At 37.9% G+C, this 27,401-nt stretch overlaps 1 protein-coding gene and 1 pseudogene across 1 annotated transcript; both read left to right on the top strand.

Annotated features, from left to right (window-relative positions):
• The first annotated feature begins 12,043 nt into the window (after nucleotides 1-12,043).
• LOC102917367 (vomeronasal type-2 receptor 116-like) lies at nucleotides 12,044-27,022 on the top strand. Its single transcript, XM_006990771.2, has 6 exons — nucleotides 12,044-12,501; nucleotides 19,518-19,797; nucleotides 20,709-21,506; nucleotides 23,419-23,643; nucleotides 24,011-24,134; nucleotides 26,121-27,022. The coding sequence occupies exons 1-6, from the start codon at nucleotides 12,263-12,265 to the stop codon at nucleotides 27,020-27,022; spliced, it is 2,568 nt and encodes an 855-aa protein (XP_006990833.2). The 5' UTR covers nucleotides 12,044-12,262.
• LOC107402928 (small ribosomal subunit protein uS2 pseudogene) lies at nucleotides 17,842-18,714 on the top strand (annotated as a pseudogene).
• Nucleotides 27,023-27,401: the final 379 nt, after the last annotated feature.

Below are 27,401 nucleotides of genomic sequence, written 5' to 3'. Positions count from 1 at the left end.
AGCTGGATGGTCACTTGGTAACTCCAGGGCTGATGGGCTGTTTCAGGAGGCATAGGCTTTGAGACATTCCAAGGCTCTGAGACAGCCTTCAGTTCATGGACTATTGGAGTGAATTGACATGCTGATAAATGCAGCAAGCAGCTATGGAGACTTCCTGGTGAGTCATCAGCTGGTTCTGTTTTGTGGGATCCCTATCTGGGATATGGAAGGGGCTTGACAGGACTCCAATATTCTCCCATCCAGGGAAAATAGAGAGATATCACCAAAGTGCCTGGTTCTGGTTGATTGGAAAGTTTGGTCTGCTTCCTGCAGAAAGTTTTGTCTGTCTTCTTGGGAATTTTCTTCTGCCTATTTTTCAAGAAAGTTTGTTTGCTTGTTTTGTTGAAAAGTTTTGTCTGTCTGTTTTCTGGTGTATCTGTAAGTTTTATTGCAAGCATGGAGCTGAGACAGAAATGAGTCAGATATTTTTGCTGTCTCTGCTGCCACCAGCCACCTCTATCCACAGCTGCAATGAAAGCCTTTATGACTGGGATTCAGAATTTATCTCTGAGCTCTCTGGTCACAGGATTCAGGTTAGCAGGAGTTCAGATACCTTTTGGTTGTGGATAAGATTAAAGTTGTCTTATGCTATTCTATTTTTATTAGAAAGCTGGTTCTGGAGTTGGGTTTTGGTTCTTCCTTCTCTAGATCCATGCATATTTAAACATTTTCTATATGTCCTGTATCAGTTGATCTCCCTGACACTATGACAGGGAAAAGAAAGCAAATTAGAACAGCCAAAATATTAGATGTGGTTTATGTGAACATTCTGTAACTCAAATCTACAAGTTTATTATGTTGGATATGGTTAAATATATGTAAAATCTGTTAAAAAAAATTAATGTAACACTGGGAGTTGATAGCTAAGAATATATTTATAGGTAATCATAAAGGAAACATATAGTATGGTTGCATTTTAGGATATAAACAACACATGGATTGGCACCATCTTAAGGCAGCTACAAGGATGATAGCCATCTTTGCTAGGATTGGAGACAGCAGATGTCATGTGACATTTCTATTAAAGGTGACAATGTGGTGTGGGCCTATCAAAAAGGCAACAATAGGTCTCCAAGATATTTTGAATAAAGACGGATTTTCATATGATAAATCCTGTCATATCCTGAAAACAAGGTTTATGAAAGCTGGGATTTAAAAACAATGCTTATTATAATAAGTTATTAAAACTGAATATCCATGCATTCATATGCAAGAATATATCTTGCCCTGGTAGCCAAACTTTGTAATTTGTCACCCATGTGGATCCTACCCCGGACCTTACATCTGGACAAGAGGTGAGTGCCTGGGCTCAACCTAGATCCCATTCCTGGGCACCAGCCATTTCAAGGAAGACCTGCCCAACTTGGCCCCAGGTTCTGGCCATCAGGCAGGATCCCCTCCATCCCCACAGGGAAGACTCCCCTTCTCCAAGACCCCTGGCAGACCCTGCAATCTCCATGCCCTGCCCCCATGCCATCTGCTCAAAACTCCAGCCACTTCCTGAGACTTAGAGACCAGCCCCTAGCTGCCATCCTGCCCTGGAGCTCCCATCTGGACAAAAGACAGAGACTTCCTGAATTTGTCAGCTCTGTCTGGACAAAGTATGCTGATAAGACCATGAAACCACAAGGAGAAGGGCAGACATCAAGGCAGAAGTACATACAACAAAATGAAAAGCAATACAGCATCACCAGAACCTAGCCCTCCTCCAATATCTAGACCTGTACATCAAAAAATTGAAGAAGCAGAAGAAACCAGCCTTATGAATAACATCATGAAGAAGGTATAAGCTTATATAGAAGGAATCACAAATGAAATTGAGGAAAAGACAAAAAAATGGGAAGAAGGCTATAAAAAAAAACACTAGAGGAAAGGACAAATAAAGCCGAAGAAAACAATAAAGCCCTGGAAGAAAACAATAAAGACCTAGAAGAAAACAATAAAGCCCTAAAAGAAAACCATGAAGAATCAATGGCACAGATGAAGGAAACAGTCCAAAACCTGAAAAGGGAAATAGAAAAAATGAAGAAGACACAAACAGAGGGAATGCTAGAAATAGAAAATCTGAGTAAACGAATGGACACCAGATGCAAGTAAAACTAACAGAATGCAGGAGATGGAAGAGAAGCTCTCTGGCGTTGAAATTACAGTAGAAGAAATAGATTCATCATTCAAAGAAAACACTAAAGCCAATAAAGTCATGACAAAAAAGTCCAAGAAATTTAGGACACCATGAAAAGACCAAACCGATGAATAATAGGGATAGAGAAAGGAGAGGAATACCAACTCAAAGGAACAGAAAATATATTCAACAAGATCATAGAAGAAAACTTTTCTAACTTAAAGAAGGAAATATCTATGAAGACACAAGAAGCCTATAGAACACCAAACAGACTAGACCCCAAAAAAAAGTCCCCTCACCACATAATAATTAAACAACTAAATGTACAGAATATAGAAAGAATAATAAGAGTAGCAAAGGAAAAAAGCCAAGTGATTTATAAAGGCAAAACCATCAGAATAACACCCGATTTCTCAATGGAGACTTTGAAAGCCAGAAGGACCTGGACAGATGTAATGCAGACACTAAGAGACCATGGATGCCAGCCTAGACTAATATGACCAGCAAAATTTTCAATCATCATAGACGGAGTGAACAAGATATTCCAAGACAAAGCCAGATTTAAACAATATTTATCCACAAATCCAGCCCTACAGAAAGCACTAGAAGGAACATTCCAACCTAAGGAAATAAGAAACACCCTCGAAAACACAGGTAATAGATAAGGCCACAGCAGTAAACCCCTAAAGAAGAGAAGTACACATACACGCTATCACCAAAAAATAACAGGAATGAACGAACAATCACTGGTCATTAATATCCCTTAATATCAATGGACTTAATTCACCTATAAAAAGACACAGGCTTACAGAATGGATATGAAAGCAGGACCCATCTTTCTGCTGCATACAAAACACACACCTCAAATTCAAAGATAGGCACTACCTAAAAATAAAAGGCTGGGAAAAGACTTTCCAATCAAATGGTCTTAAGAAGCAAGCAGGTGTAGCCATCCAAATATCCAGCAAAATAGACTTCAAACTAAAATCAATCAAAAGAGATCAAGAAGGGCATTACATACTCATCACAGGAAAGACCACCAAGATGAAGTTTCAATTTGAACATTTATGCCCCAAACACAAGGGCACCCACATATGTAAAAGAAACATTACTAAAGCTTAAACCACATATAAAACCCCACACATTTAACTGGGAGACTTCAACACCCCACTTTCACCGCTGGACAGATCTCCCAAATGGAAACTTAACAGAGAAATAAAGTACTTAACTGATGTTATGACTCAAAGGGGCCTAATCTATATCTACAGAATATTTCATCCTAACAAAAAAGAATATACCTTCTTCTCAGCACCCTATGGAACCTTCTCTAAAATCGACCACATACTTGGCCACAAAGCAAATCTCAACAGATACAAAACAATTGGAATAACTTCCTGTGTTTTATCAGACCACCATGGTTTAAAGTTAGATTTCAACAACAACAAAAACTACAGAAAACCTACAATCTCATGGAAACTGAATAATGCTCAACTGAATCACCAATGGGTTAAGGGAGAAATAAAGAAAGAAATTAAAGACTTCCTAGAGATCAATGAAAATGAAGACACCACCTACCCAAACTTATGGGACACTATGAAAGCAGTGCTAAGAGGAAAATTCATAGCACTAAATGCCCACATGAAGAAGTTGGAGAAATCTTACACTAGTGACTTAACAGCACACCTGAAAGCTCTAGAACAAGAAGAAGCAAAGTCTCCCAGGAAGAATAGATGCCAGGAAATTATCAAAGTGAGAGCTGAAAACAATAAAATAGAAACAAGGAGAACAATACAAAAAAATTAATGAAACAAAGAGTTGGGTCTTTGAGAAAATAAACAAGATAGACAAGCCCTTATCCAAACTAACCAAAAGACAGAGAGAGAACATCCAAATTAACAAAATCAGAAATGAATAGGGGGACATAACAACAGACATTGAGGAAATCCAGAGAATCATCAAGTCATACTTCAAAAACCTCTACTCCACAAAACTGGAAAATCTATAAGAAATGGATAATTTTCTGGATAGGTACCACATACCTAAATTAAATCAAGACCAGATAAACTATTTAAATAGTCCAATAACCCCTAAGGAAATAGAAAGAGTCATTACAATTCTCCCAACCAAAAAAAGCCCAGGACCAGATGGTTTCAGTGCAGAATTCTACCAGATCTTCAAAGAAGAGTTAATACCAATATTCTTTAAATTGTTCCACATAATAGAAACAGAAGGAACATTACCAAACTACTTCTATGAGGCTACAATCACCCTGATTCCTAAACCAAACAAAGAAAGAGAACTACAGACCAATCTCCCTCATGAACATTGATGCAAAAATACTCAATAAAATACTGGCAAACAGACTCCAAGAGCACATCAAAACAATTATCCACTATGATCAAGTGGGCTCCGTTGCAGGGATGGAAGGGTGGTTCAACATACAAATGTTCGTCAATGTAATACACCATATAAACAAACTCAAAGAAAAAAACCACATGATCATCTCACTAGATGCAGAAAAAGCATTTGATAAAATCCAACACCCCTTCATGATAAAGGTCTTAGAGTGATCAGGAATACAGGGAACATACCTAAACATAATAAAGGCAATTTACAGCAAGCAAACAGCCAACATCAAATTAAATGGAGAGAAACTCAAAGCAATTCCACTAAAATTAGGAATGAGGCAAGGCTGTCCACTCTCCCCATACTTATCCAATTTGGTACTTGAAGTTCCAGCCAGAGCAATAAGACAAGATAAGGAGATTAAGGAGATACAAATTAGAAAGGAAGAAGTCAAGCTTTCCCTATTTGCAAAGGACATGATAGTATACTTGAGTGACCCCAAAGATTAAACCAAGGAACTGATACAGCTTATAAACACCTTCAGCAACATAGCAGGATACAAGATCAATCAATAGCCCTCCTATATACAATTGACAAACAGGCTGATAAGGAAATCAGAGATACATCACCCTTTACAATAGCTACAAATGATGTAAAATACCATGGGGTAACACTAGCAAGCAAGTGAAGGACCTATATGACAAGAACTTTAAGTCCCTAAAAAAAAGAAATTGAAGAAGATGTCAGAAAATGGAAAGATCTCCCATGCTCATGGATAGGCAGGGTTAACATAGTAAAAATGGCAATCTTACGAAAAGCAATCTACAGATGCAATGCAATCTCCATCGAAATACCTACATAATTCTTCACAGACTTGGAAAGAATAATACTCAACTTCATATGAAAAAAGAAAAAACCCAGGATAGCCAAAAGAATCCTGTACAATAAAACAACCTCTGGAGGCATCATGATCCCTGACATCAAGCTCCACTATAGAGCTACAGTAATAAAAACAGCTTGGTACTTGCATAAAAACCAACATGTGGGCCAATGGAATCGAATTGAAGACCCTGACATTAATCCACACACCTATGAACATAATTTTTGACAAAGAAGCCAAAAGTGTACAATGGAAAAAAGACAGCATCTTCAACAAATGGTGCTAGCATAACTGGATATCAATGTGTAGAAGGCTGCAAATAGATCCATATCTCTCACCATGCACAAAACTTAGGTCCAAGTGGAGAAAGACCTCAATATAAATCCAGCTACACTGAACCTGATAAAAGAGAAAGTAGGAAGTAGTCTTGAACTCATTGGCATAGGAGATCACTTCCTAAATATAACACCAGTAGCACAGACACTGATAGAAACAATCAATCAATGGGACTTCTTGAAACTGAGAAGCTTTTGTAGAGCAAAGGACACTGTCAACCCCACATCTGACAGAGGACTCATATCTAGAATATATAAAGAACTCAAGAAATTAGACATCAAAATGCCCAACAGTCCAATTAAGAAATGGGCTAGAGAACTAAACAGAGAATTCTCAACAGAGGAAACTCAAATGGCTAAAAGACATTTAAGGAATTGCTCAACATCCCTAATCATCAGGGAAATGCAAATCAAAATGACTCTGAGATAAAACCTTATGCCTGTCAGAGAAGCTAAGATCAAAAACACTGAAGACACCTTATCCTGGAGAGGTTGTGGAGCAAGGGAACTCTCCTCCACTTCTGGTGGGAATGCAAGCTTGTACAACCACTTTGGAAATCAATATGGTGCTTTCTTAGAACATTGGGAATTAATCTCCCCCAAGATCCAGCTATACCACTCTTGGGCATATACCCAAGGAATTCTCAATCATACCACAAGGGCACTTGTTCAGCTATGTTCATATCAGCATTGTTTGTAATAGCCAGAACCTGGAAAAAACCTAGATGCCCTTCAACTGAAGAATGGATAAATAAAATGTGGGACATATACACAATGGAATACTACTCAGCAGAGAAAAACAATGACATCATGAGGTTTGCAGGCAAATGAATGAATCTAGAAAAAATCATCCTGAGTGAGGTAACACAGACTCAGAAAGAAAGCATAGTATGTACTCACTCATAGGAGGATACTAGATGTAAAACAAAGATAACTAGACTGCTACTCACAACTCCAGGGAAGCTACCTAGAAAACAGGACCCTAAGAAAGACATAGGAATCACCCAATGACAGAGAAATGGATGAGATCTACATGATCAACTTGGATGTGAGTGGGGGTAATGAAGGGCAAGGGTCAAGCGAAAGAGAGCTTGGGGGAGTGGGAGATCCCAGCTGGATCAGGAACAAAGAAGGAGAACAAGGAATAAAAGACCATGATGGATGAAGACCACATGAGAATTAGAAAGAAGCAGAGTGCTAGAGAGGCCTACAGAAATCCACAAAGATACCCCCACAATAGACCACTGGCAATGGTCGAGAGACAGCCTGAACTGACCTACTCTGGTGATAGGATGGCCAAACACCCTAATTGCCATGCTAGAAACCCCATCCAATGACTGAGGGAACCGGATGCAGAGATCCATGGCCAGGCCCTGGGTGGAGCTCCAGGAGTCCAATTGGCTAGAAAGAGGAGCATTTGTATGAGCGAGAATTGTTGAGACCAAGGTTGGATAAAGCACAGGGACAAATAGCCAAACGAATGGAGACACATGAACTATGAACCAATGGCTGAGAAGCCCCCAACTGGATCAGGCCCTCTGGATAAGTGAGACAGTTGATTGTCTTGATCTGTTTGGGAGGCATCCAGACAGTGGGACCAGGTCCTCTCCTCAGTGCATGAGTTGGCTGTTTGAAACCTGGGGATTATACAGGGACACTTGGCTCAGCCTGGGAGAAGGGGACTGGACCTGCCTGGACTGAATCTACCAGGTTGAACTCAATCCTCGGGATTTTTTGCCCTGGAGGAGATGGAAATGGGGGGTAGGTTCGGGGGAAGGTGGGGGGGGCTGGAAGGGGGAAATAAGGGAATCCGTGGCTGATATGTAAAATTAAATTAAATTATAAAATAAAATAAAAAGTTTATATTGTAAACTGATAAAGATAATTAAGACATGCAAGGTAATTATCATCATATAAATGATCAAATTCTTTAATGTGTTCAGAACTATACTTCTAGTTATGCTAAGTACTAATGTAATTAATTACCAAATTTATGAATTATGAAAGCTATGTGTAGAGTAAAAGGGCCAGCCATGGAAACACACTCTGATCCTGAAAATGGAGCCCATCAAAGACACATTTTTTGGCCCTGAAACCAGAGGAAAACGCATGCCTGGACCCTGAAACCAAAGTCAAATAAACACAAGTTGTTTCTGAATCCAGAACCAGTTATAGAAACACCCTGACCCTGAAGTCAGACCAAAAATGTTAAAAGGGGAGAGGGTCTGGAGAGATGGCTCAATGGTTAAGAGCACTGGCGGCTTTTCCAGAGGACCTGAGGACCTGAGTTCAATAACCAGATGGCTCACAACCATCTGTAAGAGAATCTGATGCCCTCTTCAGTCATGCAGGCATACATGTAGAAAACTCATACATAAAATATAAATAATAAATAAATAAATAAATAAATAAATAAATAAATAAATAAATAAATAAATAAGCCATGCAGGCATACATGTAGAACACTCATATATAAAATATGAATAATAAATAAATAAATAATAAAAAATAAATAATTAAATAAATAAATAAAAAGTTAAAAGGGGCCAGTGAAAGAAACACACGTTAGACCTGAAACCAGAACCAAAGAAACACTCTGCCCTTGACCAACAACTATGCACAAAACCAACCAATCTCTGAGTTTGAAACCCACCAATTCCTGAGTATAAAATCCAGCCAGTTTTTGAGTTTGTTCAAGCCCTGTGCCTGTGAAGGTGGGAGCTGCCTTTTTCCACCCTTGGAAAGGCAGCCAGTTTCCTGGATTCCTTCCTCCTAAATAAATCTCTTGAATGTGTTTTAAGTGGAGACCTTTAATTGAAGGAAATAAGAAACTCACTATTGGATTGGATCATAGAAGCAATGGACACCTCTGCTGGCAAACTCTGTTACAAAGTAGTAGAGTACAACAGCTTTTCATCGGGCTCTGTTAATACTTCTGCAGCAATTTCCCCCTTACTTGAGTGAATCATAGAAGTAAGTTTTTGGCTGGAGCTGAGAGAAAATGGACATCTCTGCTGGAAACACCCTAGTAGAGCAAAGAAGAGAAACATGTGATAGCTCTGCTGAGAATCTCCCTCAAAGGAGTGGAGCAGAGCAGCAATGGGCATATCTCCTGGTAAACTCTCTTAGCAGAGTGGTACAGAGCCCAGTTGTAAGGTCTCCCTTTTAGAGAGAAGCCAAATTATGATATTCTATGGGGAGACAATTCCCCCTGAAACACAGGTTCAGGTATATCCTGACTTCATGATAGACAGGGAACCTTTTGCCTCTCAGCAGTAGTATCCAGGATATCTCCATTCACAGATGAAGGTAGATCCTGACATCCAACAGTCAGTGTTCCTTTCTCTTCCAAGCTATAAGTATCTAGGATACCTTCCTTTCACAGCTCTAAGTATAGCCTGACTTCTGATAGTCTGGTTACCTATCCCTCTAGAGCTGTAAAACTTGCCCAATAAATTTAAATGATAATGAAACTCTTTTAGATTTTGTACTTGTCTTAAATTGCAATAAATACCTAATTCAGGTATAAAACTTTTAAAAAAGGATATTTCCAGGCATAGGGGACAAAATAGTTACCTATAGTGCCCATTGGCATACCAGGAAAGGGACCTGTTAAGGGCAGATAGACCAAGACCTATCAACAGGTAGATTTATTGGCTGAAATAATTCTATAATATGATGGGGCAGTAACCTACTCTATGTAAAACAGAGAGGTTATGATACAGCTTTAAAACAGAATTGTTGTTTATGCATATCTCAGTAATCATTAGAAATAATCTGGCTGTACTCAAAAAAAAATCTTTGCAAAATAGGGGACCTGAGATGAAGTAAGTAACTGGTATCTGTTCTCATTTCCAGGTTTGTTTTAGATAGTAACTCTGATGCCAACCATCAGAGGGCCTTTGCCCCTTCTACTTCTGCTAATTGCTGTTGGCTCTTGCATCATCGATGCCTTAACTAAATGATAATTCCTGTCTGGGTACCATTAAGCTGATGGGCATTAAATCCGAATATAAACAGGTACCCAACACAGAGTCAGGATGTGACTCAAACAGAGTCAGGATGTGACTCAAGATACAGCTCAAGGGGGGAATGTGAGAGCCAAAGTTACATCATAAGTTTTAACTATTATGCCCCAAAAGATCCATGAAAAAAAATGCCTCTGATCTGAAAGCCCTTGCCAAAGAACAGATAGTTCCTGAAATGCTGGAGGATATTGTTTATGCGAGATAACAAGTCACATGTTTTCACTCTCCTAAACAAATTTCACTCTCCTAAACAAATTCTCCTAAACCCAACTACACCAGATATACATGACCATATGCGAGCCAGAGATTCATGGGCAGGAAATATATCAGGCTGTATGCTTGCTCCTGATTGGAAATTATAGGAAATGTGAATTGTGGGTTTGGCATTCCTAAGACCCTGAAAACTGTGACTCAGAGCCATTTTCTAGAAACAAGAGATGGACCTGGCCAAAGAATCCACCCACCTGGCCAGCATTTAATTAATGCTTGCTTCAAATTTGACTTTAAACTGTAGTGGTGGTCTTATTCTTGACTGGTAGGAATAACAATTCCTCCTACCTAGTATCTAAGTACATTTCATACATAATAAGACCTTGAAGAAAAAGTTACCACAGAATAGAAATAAATAAAACTGCTCATTATTGACTTTAAAATGATAATCCAAACCAAGGTTAATCCAAGACTGTGTCTAACAATATGATAAAAATTTCTTATATTCTAAGAGGCTATAACTTTTGATGGACTTCACAGTCAGAGTTAATATTACACCTTGTGGCCACCTTAGAATTAAAGACTCCTACTATGTACTTAGCCTGTTTGTCTAACCTACCTTTAAGAGAACAATGTAACAGTGTAACAACAAACCTTATTTGCCTTGCCATTTCCATGTAATCAACTAATTCCCATAATTTCCATCTTAACAAATACATAGCTGTAGTCTTAAGTTATGTACTCTTCCATGTCCCTGACTCATAAAAATGTATGTATATATGTGTGTTATGGAAACAATAACTTTTGCTGAAAGTGGTCTTAAAAAACAAGTGTCCACAAAAGATACTGGAAGCAGCATTTGGATATTGCTTGATAATATTTGGGTTTTTGTTTGTTTGTTACCTTGTTCAGTTTTAAGTCAATGACTTGATCCCTTGGAAGATTCTGTTAAAGATTTCTGTAAGGTATCCCTCATTCCCTCTTGATGTGATGCTTCCTGTGCTATTCAATAAGTGCAGACCAAAGTCCTTTGTTAGAGACAGACACTGTCAGATACAAATACAAACAGAGGGACATATACTCAAGAGAACTTTGGGGTAGGCACAGGCATACTTATAAACAGACATGGATGACAAAAGACACTTGGAAAATGAAGTAGAAAATTCAAACCTTGATTATTTTACACAAATGTAAAGTGCTTTCAATCTTTTTTTTAATGTGACACCAATACATTATTGGTGATTGTACTTATTATTAGTGTGTTCAAACCTATGAACAAGACCTGGGTGCATCACTGAAAATTCTGGGATAAATCACCTCTCAACAAAATAGATTGCTTTGAATTAATGCAACTTTCTAATAACTTTCATATCAATGCCAGAAAGATGCTTGTTTTCAACCCATCTGTACAAATGTATTACCCTTGGTAATACATAATCTAGAATACAATTATAACACACAATTTCTTACTGAGAATGTAGAATACTCAGAAGTTATTTATAAGTTATAGGGTCAGTTATCAGCTATCACACTATTCAAATGTAAGCATAAAAATGGACGCAAGTGATATTGCAGATATAGAAATGGCTGATCAAAATATACAACAATGGGACCAAAGCCTAAGTCCTGTTTTACCACTCTAAAGTGCAGTTTAGTTTCTACTCTGATATGAAAATACTGATAGGTATTTTGAGAGTCAGGATGATTATTGACTCGTTATGTAACATATGAACACTAGGGGGTTCTGCACGGTAGCAGGCACTCAGATGTGTATGAGTCACATGGGTTCATGCACTCTGGTTCTCTGGACACTGAATATGTGAGGATGTTACTCCCTATCATAGGTACTCCTGGACAAGACACACATGTGTCTGTATTGAGCTATGCATATGATAAGCTGTTTCTGAAACTTCCACTCAAAATTCGTTTTGGAATTTCTAATGGAATCTACTTCAACACGTTCAAATGGTGATGAAAAAACAGTTTGCTGAACTAAACACGTTAGCAAATTTTCTTAAGAGGACTCATGTCTGGGGCCTTCATGTCCACTGACATGAATGGAATCATCAGGGGTAGGGAGGGGATGGATGATCATTAAACAAAATTATCATTTGCCACCTGGGCACAGACACTCAGGTGCAGAGCCACAGGCCAAAAAGTACTCAAGAATTCCCCAGAAGAGAAAAACAGCCTGAAAAATACTGAGGGTCATAAATGCTTTTCTCGGTAGTAATCACAGTAATAAAAAGAGACACATGGGCAACTCCAACACATTAATACACAAGCTTCTGCCTGACTGTTCATGCTGCACTTTGCTCAGGCTCACAGTGTAGGTGATGTGATAAAGATGCTGTCTTTGGTGTTTGTCGTCTTGATCCTGGAGGATTTTTTGCTTTTAAGTGTGACAGATCATAGGTGCTTTTGGAGAATAAAACAAAGTGACAATGGGGATGAAGATGTGGAGGACGATTGTTTTTTTTACATTTACACAAAACAGGGTCCACTGGTGAATGATCATTTCAGTGGAAATCTACATGCTCAGTAAGTACCTCTTTCATTTATTTATGTTTATCATAGTAAATAATGTGTACTAAGGCTATAGATAGGTTGACCAAAATTCTCGCTGTCTATTCTCCCTGTTTCTCACCCACACCATGAAGACTAAACAAAAATTTATTTTGTGTTTTGCTGCTGATTATTTCCCTGGTTCTGGATTAGGGGTTATTTTGTTACTTATCTCTTTAGAGTGACATTTTTGGGCTGAATGACATACATTTTCTACCTTGTTCCTAGAGGGGTATAATTATTAGGTACAGTTCTCACTTGGTGGGGCCATGCATTGTCCCCCAAAAACACAGTGCAAAGCACTACCCGAGTTCCCTTTTTAGGGGCTACAATAAAGTGGTCTTTCAATGGTCTACTACCATTCCTTCCATTGGTATGGAAAGCCCAATTCCTGTACAGAGATGATCTTGATCTTTCTGATCTGCTTTATGGGTAAATTTCTTATGGAGATATTTATCCTTTGTTCAAATAATCTACGTATCATCATTTTCTACCTGCCTGGCTATGACTTATAGCTGCAATAAAGATTAGGAACAAAATGTCACTATGAATATTTTATTCTTCCCTTTCAATTATGTTTCATTTGATCATATGCATAGCCAGAGATTGGCTGCATTAACAATGCTATGTCTTTATTAAAGTTCTAGGTTAGAAATTTATGTAGCAGCTATTTACATTATTTGAGTAAAGAATTTCATTCATCTGTTACAAGGGAAGATGTCACTTCAAGTACTAACCTGCTATTTCCCTTCTCATGTGCAAGAATGAAAGCTATTTCCTGCAGTACCTGTCAATATCTGAGAGAGGGTTATTAAGATTACAAATTTGGTCACATTCCCCACTATTGAAGATTGTTGAATTCATACTTCCACATCATGATTTTGCTTGCTACTTTAACATTTTGGACACTTACTCTACATTTATGTCTCTATTTCCTCTTTCCCTAGTGACACAAGATGTATTTAAATATTATAGCAATATACATGATATATTCCTTGACTTGTATGGTAGACTATCACTTTTGTCGTTAATGAGATGTGTAGAATTTGGCATTTGAGTTTGGGAAATCATGCCAAATATCCCCTGGATCATGCTAAGGAAATTGTCACAAATAAAACATTTTTTGTAACAAATACTCTTTAATATGGGATATTGTTATATCTATGAGGTCCAGCACAGTGGAGTTTAAGAGCTTGGGACAAATATTTTATCCAGTTATTTATAGCTTATGCATGAATTAAATTCAAAGCAGAGGAGGATGTTTTGAGACTGTGGATCAGATGAGAGAAATGTTCTAAGAAGAAATGGAAGTAAGGGGGAAGTTTAATGAAACCAAATGAATATAGTGTGTGATGATCACTAGCCTGGATATCAAATACATGGTTATGGGTAATGGATGATGAGAAACATTCTAAGAGTGATGATGTAAGGAATTAGTGTTCACAGTAAAAGTAGAGCATGGCAGTGATTGTCCCAAAGTCCAGAAGATAAGTCACAATTGAGAAAGACCTGAGGGGAAAGTCAGTGAAATTTGAAAAATAAAATCAAGAATGAGGCTGAATTGTGCACTGTGCCCCATCAGCCTCTAGCACACAGAATTTGGAGGGGAACTTCATCTTCTTAGAAGTTAAGGTGAGAGCATTTGTACTTCCTTTTATCATTCACTCTCCAACCTCATCATCTGATGGACCAACATGCCTGAGTAATGGAGTAATATGATATCTCTTGATAATGATGCTGAGAATTTTATGTCTGTAAAACAAATAGTTGAAATTAAAGGTCCTTTTCATATCCAGGCTTACATACTTACATGGTATAAGATAAGAGAAGTCTAAAAGAATGTTTTAAACTTTCTGAAGTTATGAGAGATAAAAGAGCATAACACAACATATGTTTTCATATCTAGATGCCTGACTTTACCTTTTTACAAATGAGAAATCTAAGTTCAGTATTTGTTAATGTAAGAGATGGCTCATGTAGGCATAAATGCCTCAGGTATGTAAATACTGTTATGTGGCTTGATCATTCAGACTTACATCCTTTGCAATGCCATGATGCAAACTGATAACTAGTTATGCAATAATTTTGGTAATGCACTTGTCTTTGTATGATATGGAGGTGCTTGAGAATTTTTGTGATAAATAAAAATATTTAAACTTAAGTAAATCATGGTGTAGCTATACAATGGCATAGATTGTATATAAAAGCTGTTCAATAAATCATTGAAATCATATTTTGATAATACAATAATGAAATCAAAATTATTAACTATCATTTAGTGACTATTCACCATATGGCAATCACTATCTAAGGACTTTACATATATTAACTTAGTCCTGGTGGACCTAGAAAAGAAGGTACTACTGTGGTCTCTTTTTTTCTAACCTTTTTATCTCTTTTATTATTTAAAACAATTACTAATTTAAATATATATTAATCATGGTCTTTCCATCACACAAGTTCTTCCAGATCCTCTCCCCTTCCCTATTCACCCAATTTAAAGTTCTTTCTCAAAAAACCGAAAAAACCCAAACAAGAAAACAAATAAAACATCACCCAAAAAGAAACAAAAATGCAACCATAAAAGGATGTGGCAATGAAAGTCCTTCATAATTTAACTGTACACCTATCAGATAAAGACACACTGAGGCTACAAAACAAGGATGGCTCAAAGAGTGATGCATGGTTTTGCCTGTGAAAAGGAAATAAAAGAGATCTCCTGGGTAAACTGGGGACAGGGGTGGTGGGATGGAAGGATGGGAACTTGAAGGAGTGGATTGGGTGGACTGAGTATGAGGAGTGCAGGCTGAGAAGGAAATCAGAGATACATCACCCTTTACAATAACCACAAATGATATAAAATACCTTGGGGTAACACTAAACAAGCAAGTGAAGGACCTATATGACAAGAACTTTAAGTACCTGAAAAAAGAATTTGAAGAAGATGTCAGAAAATGGAAAGATCTCCCATGCTCATGGATAGGCAGGATTAACCTAGTAAAAATGGCAATCTGACCAAAAGCAATCTACAGATTCAATGCATTCCCCATCAAAATACCAACACAATTCTTCACAGACCTGGGAAGAATAATACTCAACTTCATATAGAAAAACAAAAAACCCAGGATAGCCAAAAGAATCCTGTACAATAAAACAACCTCTGGAGGCATCATGATCTCTGACTTCAAGCTCTACTATAGAACTACAGTAATAAAAAAAAAACAGCTTGGTACTGGCATAAAAACCGACATGTGAACCAATGGAATCGAACTGAAGACCCTTACAATAATCCACACACCTATAAACATATAATTTTTGACAAAGAAGCCAAAAGTGTACAATGGAAAGCAGAAAGCATCTTCAATAAATGATGCTGGCATAACAGAATGTCAACGTGTAGAAGATTGCAAATAGATCCATATCTGTCACCATGCACAAATCTTAAGTCCAAGTGGATCAAAGACCTCAAGATAAATCCAGTTACTCTGAACCTGATAGAAGGGAAAGTAGGAAGTAGTCTTGAATGCATTTGCATAGGAGATCACTTCCTAAATATAACACCAGTAGCACAGACACTGAGAGAAACAATCAATCAATGGTCAGTTTCAACCTCTTCAAACTGAGAAGCTTTTGTAGAGCAAAGGACACGGTCAACAAGGCAAAGCGACAGCCTACAGAATGGGAAAAGGTCTTCACCAACCCTACATCTGACAGAGGACTGATATCCAGAATATATAAAGAACTCAAGAAATGAGACATCAAAATGCCCAACAGACCAACTAAGAAATGGGCTATAGATCTAAACAGAGAATTCTCAACAGAGGAAATTCAAATGGCTGAAAGACATTTAAGGAATTGCTCAACATCCCTAATCATCAGGGAAATGCAAATCAAAATGACTCTGAGATACCACCTTACACCTTTCAGAATGGCTAAGATCAAAAACACTAAAGACAGCTCATGCTGGAGAGGATGTGGAGCTAGGAAAACTCTCCACCACTGTTGGTGGGAATGCAAGCTTGTACAACCACTTTGGAAATCAATATGGTGCTTTCTTAGAAAATTGGGAATCAATCTCCCCCAAGACCCAGCTATACCCATCCTGGGCATATACCCAAGGAATGCTGAATCATACCACAAGGGCACTTGTTCAGCTATGTTCATATCAGCATTGTTTATAATAGCCAGAACCTGGAAACAACCTAGATGCCTTTCAACTGAAGAATGGATAAATAAAATGTGGGACATATACACAATGGAATACTACTCAGCAGAGAAAAACAATGACATCATGAGGTTTGCAGGCAAATGGATGGATCTAGAAAAAAATCATTCTGAGTGAGGTAACACAGACTCAGAAAGACAAGCATGGTATGTACTCACTCATAGGAGGATAATAGATGTAAAACAAAGATGACTAGACTGTTACTCACAACTCCAGGGAGGCTACCTAGAAAACAGGACCCTAAGAAAGACACAGAGATCGCCCAATGATAGAGAAATGGATGAGATCTACATGAACAACATGGGCGTGAGTGGGGGTAATGAAGGGCAAGGGTCGAGGGAAAGAGAGCTTGGGGGAGTGGGAGATCCCAGCTGGATCAGGAACAGTGAGGGAGAACAAGGAAAAAGAGACCATGATAGATGAATAGCACATGAGAATAGAAAGAAACAGAGTGCTTGAGAAGTCCACAGAAATCCACAAAGATACCTCCACAATAGACTACTGGCAATGGGTGAGAGAAAGCCCAAACTGACCTACTCTGGTGATAGGATGGCCAAACACCCTAACTGTTGTGTTAGAAATCTCATCCAATGACTGAGGGAACCGGATGCAGAGATCCATGGCCAGGCCCAGGTGGAGCTCCAGGAGTCCAATTGATGAGAAAGAGGAGGGTTTGTATGAGTGAGAATTGTTGAGACCAAGATTGGAAAAAGCACAGGGACAAATAGCCAAAGGAATGGAAACACATGAAGTATGAAACAATAGCTAAGGAGCCCCCAACTGGATCAGGCCCTCTGGATAGGTGAGACAGTTGATTAGCTTGAACTGTTTGGGAGGCCTCCAGGCAGTGGGACCATTTTCTGATATCTTCTTCAATTTCTTTCTTCAGAGACATAAAGTTCTTGTCATACAGGTCTTTCACTTGCTTAGTTAGAGTTACCCCAAGGTATTCTATATTATTTGTGGCTTTTGTAAAGGGTGATGTTTCTCTGACTTCTTTCTTGGCCCATTTATCATTTGTATATAGAAAGGATACTGATTTTTTTAGTTAATTTTAAACTTAATCTTAAACCTAAAGGGAAACTTACACAATGTACAGAGCCCATGATGTCCTGCAAATGAAGGAGGAGGGTGTCCTCAAATTTCTTGTCACAGGAACCCACTTAGGTGGCACCAACCATGACTTTCAAATGGAGCAGTACATTTACAAAAGAAAAAGTGATTATATCTACATCACAAATCTGAAGAAGGCCCAGGGGAAACTGTTGCTTGCAGCCTAGGCTACCATTGCCATTAAGAACCGTGCTGATATCAGCGTCATCTCCTCCAGGAACACTGGCCAGTGAGCAGTGCTGAAGCTTGCTGCTGGCACTGGAGCCATTCCAATTCCTGGCTGCTTCATGCCTGAGTCCTTCACTAATCAGATCCAAGCAGCCTTTAGGGAGCCATAGTTTCTAGTGGTGGCTTTCCCAGGGCTAACCTCACAGAGGCATCTTACGTCAACTACCACTGCTCTGTGTAACACAGACTCTCCTCTGTACTACATGGGTATTATCAACCAATACAACAACAAGGAAGCTCATTCAATGTTTCTGATGTGGTGAATGCTGGCCCAGGAAGTATTCTGCCTCTGTGGCACTATCTCCCATGGCCACCCATGGAGGATATGCCTGATCTGTATTTCTATAGAGACCCAGAGGCGACTGAGGAGGGGGAAAGGCTGCTGTTGGGAAGGCTGTGATAAAGCACAAATGGACTGCACCATCTCCTGAGTTCACTGCTTCTCAGCCAGAGGTGTAAGACTTGTCAGAGGCCATACAGGTATCCTCTGTACCCATTCAGCAGTTCCTAATGATGACTAGAGTGTCTAGCCATCCACCAATGATAGGTCAGCAGATCCCACAAAGCAGGACACTGAATGGGTTGGAGCCACCATTGAGTGTCCAGGGCTGCTCTGCAGATAGCAGGGCAAAGGAGCAAAACAGTGAATGAATATAAAGTTCCTAAAAGCTTGAAAAAACCAACAACATAGATCAGGGTCTATATATCTGTGTTCAATTAAGTAAGTATAAAATGCATTGTTTGTCATCCAAGGGCCCCTGTGAAGTAAAGGGAGCTCACTCCTCATAAAGAAACAGTCATTGTTATACTCAGCCTTTTATCACTCAAGATTGGACAACCTCAGAAAATTAAAAGGAGAAAATTCTATGGAATGGAGAGGAAAAAATAAGAAATGTTATGTTATTTGTGTTAACTATAAATTCAATGGCCTCCTAAGATCTGTTTATTCTGGTAGATAGATTTTACTAACCATTTCTCATTTACTAAGTTATTGTCTTATTTATTCTTTATGGGGGAAAAATATCAGAATCAAGGTAGGTGACAGAACTCATTCATTTTCTGTGTACAGTAAATATATGAAGATAAAGCCATAAACACTTTCAGTATTGGCTATCACCTACTTTCTGGTCCATGGACAGTCCACAGGCTTCTTGCCATGTTCACAGACAACAGAGGTAAACTATATGAATTTTCAAAAATAACAGAGTCCCATTTGAGTGAAATCTATCTCCCAAAAAAAATCTTTTAAATGTTCTTAAATTCTTTCACAGATCTCAGGTTCTCACATACCACAGCAATGGGACCTATATCTACATTGAAATGGGTCAGGTAAACAGCATTCAGTACGTAATCAGTAGAGTGACTATAGTCTAAGATTATCATGTTTAGAGCCTAAACTCAAGTGATCATCATGTTCTGTTTTCAGATTGACAGCCAAGAATATCCACTTGATTTTGTCTCTATTTTTTGCCATCAAACAAATAAACAGGAACATTCATGTTTTACCCAATATTTCTCTGATGGTTAAAGTCAGCTGTGACAAAAAGAAAGATCTGCAAACAATCAGTGTATTCTCAAATAAAGATGCAATTATTCCTAATTACAACTGTAGACATGAAAGAAGATTGTTCAGTGTACTTATCGGACCAAGGTGGTTCTCATCCGTCACACTTGGGCCCCTCCTGTACATTTTCACAGTACCACAGGTGAGGTTAGGTAGGGCTTGTGATGAAACCCTGTCTCCATTTCTGCCACCTTTCTGAGCACCAAGACAGATTGGAATCCATAACTGGCTTTATGTCTATTCTGATTCACAGTTTGAAGCATAAATACTCACTTTTGGGCATGGACATGGCAGATTAATTGGAAATAGATCTGAAAGAGTGGAGATGTGAGGTGTTTTGATGTAAGATAGAGTCTTTTTTTTTTCAGAGCCATAGAGACATTTATTTCCCTTTTGAAAAATCCATAAATTCTGCTTCTGTGATTGGTGAATGAATTTGATAAGACATTTCCCATATGTTGGTGTATACCCTCCATCTGGGGTTTGACTATCTAGTCTTTCTTTTTCTTTCTTTCTTTCTTTTCTTCTTCTTTCTTCCTTCCTTTCTTTCTTTTTTTTTTTTTTTGGCTCTGTTCTGCTACATCCTTTTGCATCCAGTAACTAACTCATCTGAGGTCTGGTTCCTGCACCAGCCTTGACACTCGAGCAGGATGGAGGTAAATGCCCATCCTTAAGAGGTCTCTGTCAGCTTCTTAAAAGAGAATCTTGTTTTTAAAAGGTAACCAAAATGTTTGTCGACATGATTAAACTTGCTTTTTTAACAAGTGTTCTTAAAAATAAACTACATAGAGGACAAGTTTTGAGCCTTGATACCTTATGTAGGATGAGCAAAAAGAAGTCAGAAAGCCCAGCCCTCAGCTGTGGTCCTTCCTGCTCCTGAAGCTGTTGTAAGATAGAGTCTTATCAATAGTTTTTGAGAAAAATCGCCAAAAAATGTAATAACTAGATAAACAATTCATACTTCCTAACAATCCCAGATTTTTTTAGAATGCTTAGAAAGACTGAGACGTATGTATTTATCTTCTTCATATTGTTTATGTTTATGTTCTTTAGCTTTATTATGGGTCATTTCATCCTCTCCTGAGTGACCGTGAACGTTTTCCTTACCTGTACCAGATATCTCGAAAGCACACATTTCTGTCCTTGGCCATGATGGCTTTGATGATTCATTTTGGCTGGAACTGGGTGGGACTAGTAATTCCAGATGATGACCCAGGCATTCAATTTCTCTCTGAATTGAGAGAAGAGATGCACAAACACAGAGTCTGTTTGGCCTTTGTGAATGTGATCACAGAAAATAGAGACCAGAAAAGAACTGAAACATACTATAACCAGATCATGACATCATCAGCAAAAGTAATTATCATCTATGGGGACACAGACTCTGCTCTAACTCTACACTTTAGACTATGGCAACATTTAGGCACTCAGAGACTCTGGATCACCACCTCATTGTGGGATATGACCACAAGTAAAGGGGAGTTCCCCAAAAAATACTTCCATGGGACTCTCATTTTATCACATCACCATTCTGAGATTTCTGGTTTTAAAAAATTCATTCAGACTGTGCAACCTTCCAACTACAGTAGAAATATTTCCCTTGGTAGGTTGTGGTGGATGTATTTTAACTGTTCATTGCCATCTCATTGTAACACATTGAAAAACTGTTCAACCAAAATCCTACTAGAATGGTTATCCAGGAACCAATTTGAAGTGTCCATGAGAGAGACAAGTTACAACCTATACAATGCTGTCTATACTGTGGCCTATGCACTTCATGAAATGCTTGTTGAACAAATAGTTACATCACCAGAGAATACTGGGAAAAAACTGGAATTTTACCCCTGGCAGGTAATAAGTCTTCCACTGAATAATATGAATTGTCAAAGACATGGCTTAAAATTTACCATAGATTCTAAACACATGTTTTCTACAAATCTTTCTCCCAAGTAGATGGATTTCTGTACTCTTTTGCTGCATATGACATAAACCTTGTTAGTGGTATAAATTAACATCAAGAGACAACAATATACAGGAAACATCAGAATTAATGCTATTGGTTATCCTCCACAATGTGACAATAAGACCCTATTGCTGAAGATACCACATAGTAATGACATAGAATATGGAACAATTGAACTGGTGCTCAACCAAAAAGTTCACCACTACATACTAGATAGTGTTCATAGTGCTGAAAGGTGCTGTTCTCACTACTGAAGCAAAAGAGGAATCATCAATTTCTACAAGTATCAAACCCTGAAAGTTATAAAAATGACATTCCTACATGATGGTAGCACAATTATTAGGGGGCTACCCAATCTAAATCCAACTTTCTGATTGGGTTTAAGACTCATTCTATGAGAAGGTATCCATATCTGACACTGTTAATGAAACCAATAATCTGAATATAGATAGGTCATGGACCCAAGGAAAAACCTACTGCTACTATTCTGCCAAATGAGCATACAATAACACAACTCTTAATAATATGCTTCTATATCTATAGATGAGGACATCACCCAAATCTTATTAAAGAAGTTTCTTCCTGCAGTAGATAGTAACTAACAGAGACCCACAACTGGACAATATGCAGAAAGTGAGATGCTGTGGAAGACTCATCCCTAAATGGGAGGTCTCTATCACACCACTGCCCTCAGGATCAGGGACCTATACCAAAGAATGGATAGGAAAAAAATCTAAGAGCCAGAGTGTCTGATGATGTAGAGCACATTAGTTTACAGGCACACAGGGTAGATGCACATATGAACTCACAAAGACCTGCACAAGCACAAGCCAGACAAAATCCCAGCACAAAGGAGAAGCAGGCACAAATTCATACCTTGGCCAAAGTAGCTGTTTGCAATTGATATTTTTCTAGAGAGGGAAAATAAATTTTCTTCAATGGAATGATGCTGGATATATCAGCCACACTTCAGGGCAGGCCCCATGCTCAAGAGCAGCTGGTCAACACAAATTGAACTTCATGCTTTTTTATTATTTTATTATTATTTTATTATTTAATTTAATTTTACATATCAGCCACGGATTCCCTTGTTCTCCCCGCTCCCGGACCCACCCCGCCTTCCCCCCAGCCCACCCCCCATTCCCATCTCCTCCAGGGCAGAACTCCATGCTTTTAATGGCTATATTTTTTTGTTTTTTATTAAGAGAGAAAGAACATGATGTTGGGAGGATAGAAAAGAAGGGAGGGTATGGGAGGTACTGGGAGACAGGAAAGAATATGAGTACCTATACTGTAAGAAAATTCTCAAAGAATTTAAGTTGATTTTGACCAGCATATTTCCAATACATACCCATTATTATATTTTCAATATTTGAAACAAAATTATTATATGGCAGCAATAAGCATAACACACCCTTTAAATGATCAAGAATTACTTTATTGCTATAACAAAGTTTATTAACTTGTGTTAAGTAATTATGCAACTGTATTTATGTACTGAGGACCTCCACTCACTAGCTGAGGGTCTGATAATATTGATAAAGGAAAAGAAGTTAAGAATATCTCACTCTCCATGAGTATTACTCAGGTGTGCATGTTGTAGGCCGTTAATTTCATTAAGTAACTATTTCCAGGGTATAATGATATTTAATTCTGGATATATCTTCTTTTCGTCTATTATATTGAGGACTTCTAATAATGCCATATTTTAGGATAGATAAATGAAAATTAAGAGCATTCATATTTTCAGATTATCTGTCCTAATGTGATAGTCCAAACTAAACAGTAAATGTATTTCAGATGGCCCCTTTCCTGGAGAACAACCAATTTATAAATCCTGGAGAACAAATCAACATGAATCACAAAGGAAAACTGGATACAGAATACGACATTCTCTACATTATGAATTTTCTACCAGGTCTTGGACTTAAGGTGAAAATAGGAAAGTTTTCAAAACATTTTCTACATGGTCAGCAATTGTTTATGGCTGAAGACATGATAGAGTGGACCATGGACATTAGACAGGTGAGCTGGACTTAACTATGATCCTTTACGTGTGACATAGTACCAAAGGTCTCAAGGTGGGCATGTGCTTCCTCACACAGGGTAGTGCAGTACAGCATTGGGTAATCTATTGACTCATTTTCTACCTTCCTCAATTTTCTTATATTAAATATATGACACATTTGACTCCATTTTTGCATTTATTCATTGATAATATGTATCATAAAGCATATGTTTCTAATATTATTTAAAAACACAACAAAATGTCACTCTTTGATTTGTTGTACTTGTTTATGAATGAAGCATTTCAGTGATCTGACTGTAATCACAGTCTCTACTGTGGAGTAGGTCAAATCCTTTTTATTAACATGTATCTTATTTTTGTTAGACACCACCTTCAGTTTGCAGTATGCCTTGCAGAGTAGGATTCAGAAAATCCCTTCAGAAAGGAAAGGCTGTCTGCTGTTTTGATTGTACACCATGTCCAGAGAATGAAATTTCCAATACGACAGGTAATTACATGCCTTACCAAATTAGTAGGTTGTATTTTCAAATCTTCTCTACTCACAGGTGAGTTTGGCAGCCAACAAATAGATGTGTGCTTTCAAGGATCTAATATAACACTGAAACACATAATTATACATAGATACTAAAGTGGTGGCATTTGCCTTGCCTCAAGAGTCCCAGGGAAATTTTGAAAATGATGTAATTGGTGGTAAATCAGGTAACTGACACATAAAAATAATTATTGGAGTGAGTAGTAATAGATAAAAAATAAAATTAAACTTTAATATCAAGATCAGTGTGTAAACAGTTCAATATAATTTCAATATGAGCAAAGTGGAGATGGATGTAGTTTACAGACTACAGAAATTTTTCATTAAAACGTTCAGCACTAAACCAGGCAGTAGTGGTGCATGACTTTAATCCCCACACTCCAGATGCAGAGGCAGACAGATCTCTGTGAGGTCAACGACAGCCTGGTCTACAAAATGAGTCAGAGGACAACTGGAGCTACACAGAGAAACCCTGTCTAAAAACTCAAAACAAACAAAAACAACAACAAAAAGAATGGTCAGCATTTTTAGCTACAAAATATAGTGAGTAATGCAAGATAAAAAGTTGAAATGAATGATATACTGAAATTGGTAATAAAAATTATGTTTGGTCAAATGACACTATGGTATAAGTATAAAATCCAAAGTAATGAGTTAAATGCATTTACTTTGTATGTTGAACACAGAATAAATCTCTACATTGCACCTCATTTAACTTTCTAGTTACATGTATTTAGAAAACCTTAAAATCATAACGTAACATTTTTATTACATTTAGTAATGATAAAGTAGTTAGAAAAAATTGAAAAGAATAAGCCAGTGGTTCTCCACCTTCCTAATGCTGCGACCCTTTAATACACCTCATGTTGTGGTAACCCCCCAACCATAAAATTACTTTCATTAATACTTTATAACTGCAATTTTGCTACTGTTATAAATCATGGTGTAAAGATCTGTGTTTTCCAATGGTCCTAGGTGACCCCTTTGAAAGGGTTTGGGGTCACAACCCACAGGTTGAGAACTGCTGGAATAAATGCTTTTACCCACATGCTTAGATATCAGTTTAGGAAAATAAGATGAAACTTAAAATTACTGAATAACAATGTATGATCCTGATCAGAAGACTGGTATTAGAAAGATTGGATGCAACTGGATGTGGTTTTCCATTCACTGAAATTTTAAAATTAAATGTACTGTAGTGTAAATTCCAAGTGTGGAAAGAGGTTCTTATATCCAACTGGTATTGAGATGGAAAACATTCTTACAGTGATATTTTCCAAATAAGTATTGTCATTTGAGTTCACTAACACTAAAATCTAGTACAGAAAATAGAGAAAATGTGAAATACTCTCGCCTACTAAAATTCTCCAATTGAAACATAAAACAAGAAGATTTTGAAGATGTAATGACATTAGGTGCTGATTACTTCACAGAGTTTCACCTTCCTAATTAATACTAGTTATGACTTTTTAAACAAGATTTGGGGGAGTATGTATGTCAAAGAAACTATGTGAGAACACTGACATGTGGAATTTATTTGAGGCTCATGGGAAGGTTCATAACACGCATGGTGGCAGGTGGCTCTGTGTTCCTTTACTGTCCTTGCTACAGAACAATGAATACATATATTTATATATATGCTTCTATGAATTGCCCACTGTAAAGTATTTTATTGAGCCATGCTGAGTCTATATTTGTTTTCATTCAAGATACTAAAAAGTCACAAATATGTATTATGGATAATAACAGTTTTTTAAACATGCGTAAGTTTGACGAAGATTAGGTTTGACAGTGATAGAAATATACTACAACATTAATTGAACTGCTATCTACAGTAACAAATAATGCCAATTTGGTTAAATCTTTCCAATACATTAGTTTAACATGTTTGTGAATAACAGAGTGAAATTAAAACTGATGATGTTTATCTTCATATATTAGACACAGATCAATGTGTGAAGTGTCCACATGATCAGTATGCCAACACAGAACAAATTCACTGCCTCAAAAAAGTCGTGACCTTCTTGGCTTATGAAGACCCCTTGGGAATGGCTCTGGCATGTTTGGCTCTTTGCTTCTCTGCACTCACAGCTGTTATACTTGGTGTCTTTTTGAAGCATCAAGATACTCCCATTGTCAAGGCCAATAACCGAGTTCTCAGCTATGTCCTGCTCATCTCCCTCATATTTTGTTTTCTCTGTCCCTTGCTCTATATTGGCCATCCTCATATGGCCACCTGCATTCTGCAGCAGACCACATTTGCAATTGTGTTCACTGTAGCTGTTTCTACTATTCTGGCTAAAACAATTACTGTAGTAATGGCCTTCAAGATCACAGATCCAAGAAAAAAGATGAGATGGCTGTTACTATCAGGAACACCTAACTATATCATTCCCATCTGCACCATGATCCAACTGATTCTCTGTGGAATCTGGCTGGGAACATTTCCTCCATTTGTTGACATGGATCCACACTTTGAATATGGCCACATCATCATTGTCTGCAACAAGGGTTCAGTTATTGCCTTCTACTGTGTCCTGGGATACTTGGGTTTACTAGCCCTAGGGACTTTCACTGTAGCTTTCCTGGCCAGGAATCTACCTGACACATTCAATGAAGCCAAGTTCCTGATATTCAGCATGCTGGTGTTCTGTAGTGTGTGGGTCACTTTTCTCCCTGTCTACCACAGCACCAAGGGGAAAGCAATGGTGGTTGTGGAGATCTTTTCTATCTTGGCCTCCAATGCGGGGCTGCTTGTTTGTATCTTTGCCCCAAAGTGCTTCTCAATTTTATTAAGACCAGAAAAAAAAATTGTACCAAAGTTTCAGGGGCATGTGTTCTAAAATTGATAATATCCCTTAAATTTTACTAATGTCTTAAGTCTTCACACCTATGGAAACTTGTTTTTTTTACAAATAGGTCAAAAGCACACACCAGAGAAAGAAACATCAACTTCAACAAATGGTGCTGGTCAGACCGAATGAATGAATGAATGTATAAAACTGCAAATATATCCATGTATCAGCCTGCACAAAACTCAACTCCAAATGGATTAAGGACTTCAACATAAGACCAGATATCCTGAATCTGATAGAAGAGACTGTAGGGAATAGTCTTGAACTCATTGGTACAGGAAAAAGGCTTTTTGTAAAGGACACTAATATCACAGGCACTAGGACAAGTAATTAAAAGATAGGTCTTCATGAAACTGAAAGGGTTCTA

This window comes from Peromyscus maniculatus, chromosome 1 (assembly GCF_049852395.1).
Source record: "Peromyscus maniculatus bairdii isolate BWxNUB_F1_BW_parent chromosome 1, HU_Pman_BW_mat_3.1, whole genome shotgun sequence".
In the NCBI taxonomy this organism is placed as follows: domain Eukaryota; kingdom Metazoa; phylum Chordata; class Mammalia; order Rodentia; family Cricetidae; genus Peromyscus; species Peromyscus maniculatus.
Note: the sequence above shows the minus strand (reverse complement) of the source record. Positions and strands in the feature narration are given on the sequence as shown.

Bases quoted from the DNA above. Each gene is read 5' to 3' on its own strand.
- LOC102917367 (XM_006990771.2), top strand. From the start codon at position 12,263: ATGCTGCACTTTGCTCAGGCTCACAGTGTAGGTGATGTGATAAAGATG. The intron at 12,502-19,517 runs GTAAGTACCTCT...TTCTGTTTTCAG, and splicing joins AGTGGAAATCTACATGCTCA to ATTGACAGCCAAGAATATCC. The intron at 24,135-26,120 runs GTAATTACATGC...TTCATATATTAG, and splicing joins TGAAATTTCCAATACGACAG to ACACAGATCAATGTGTGAAG.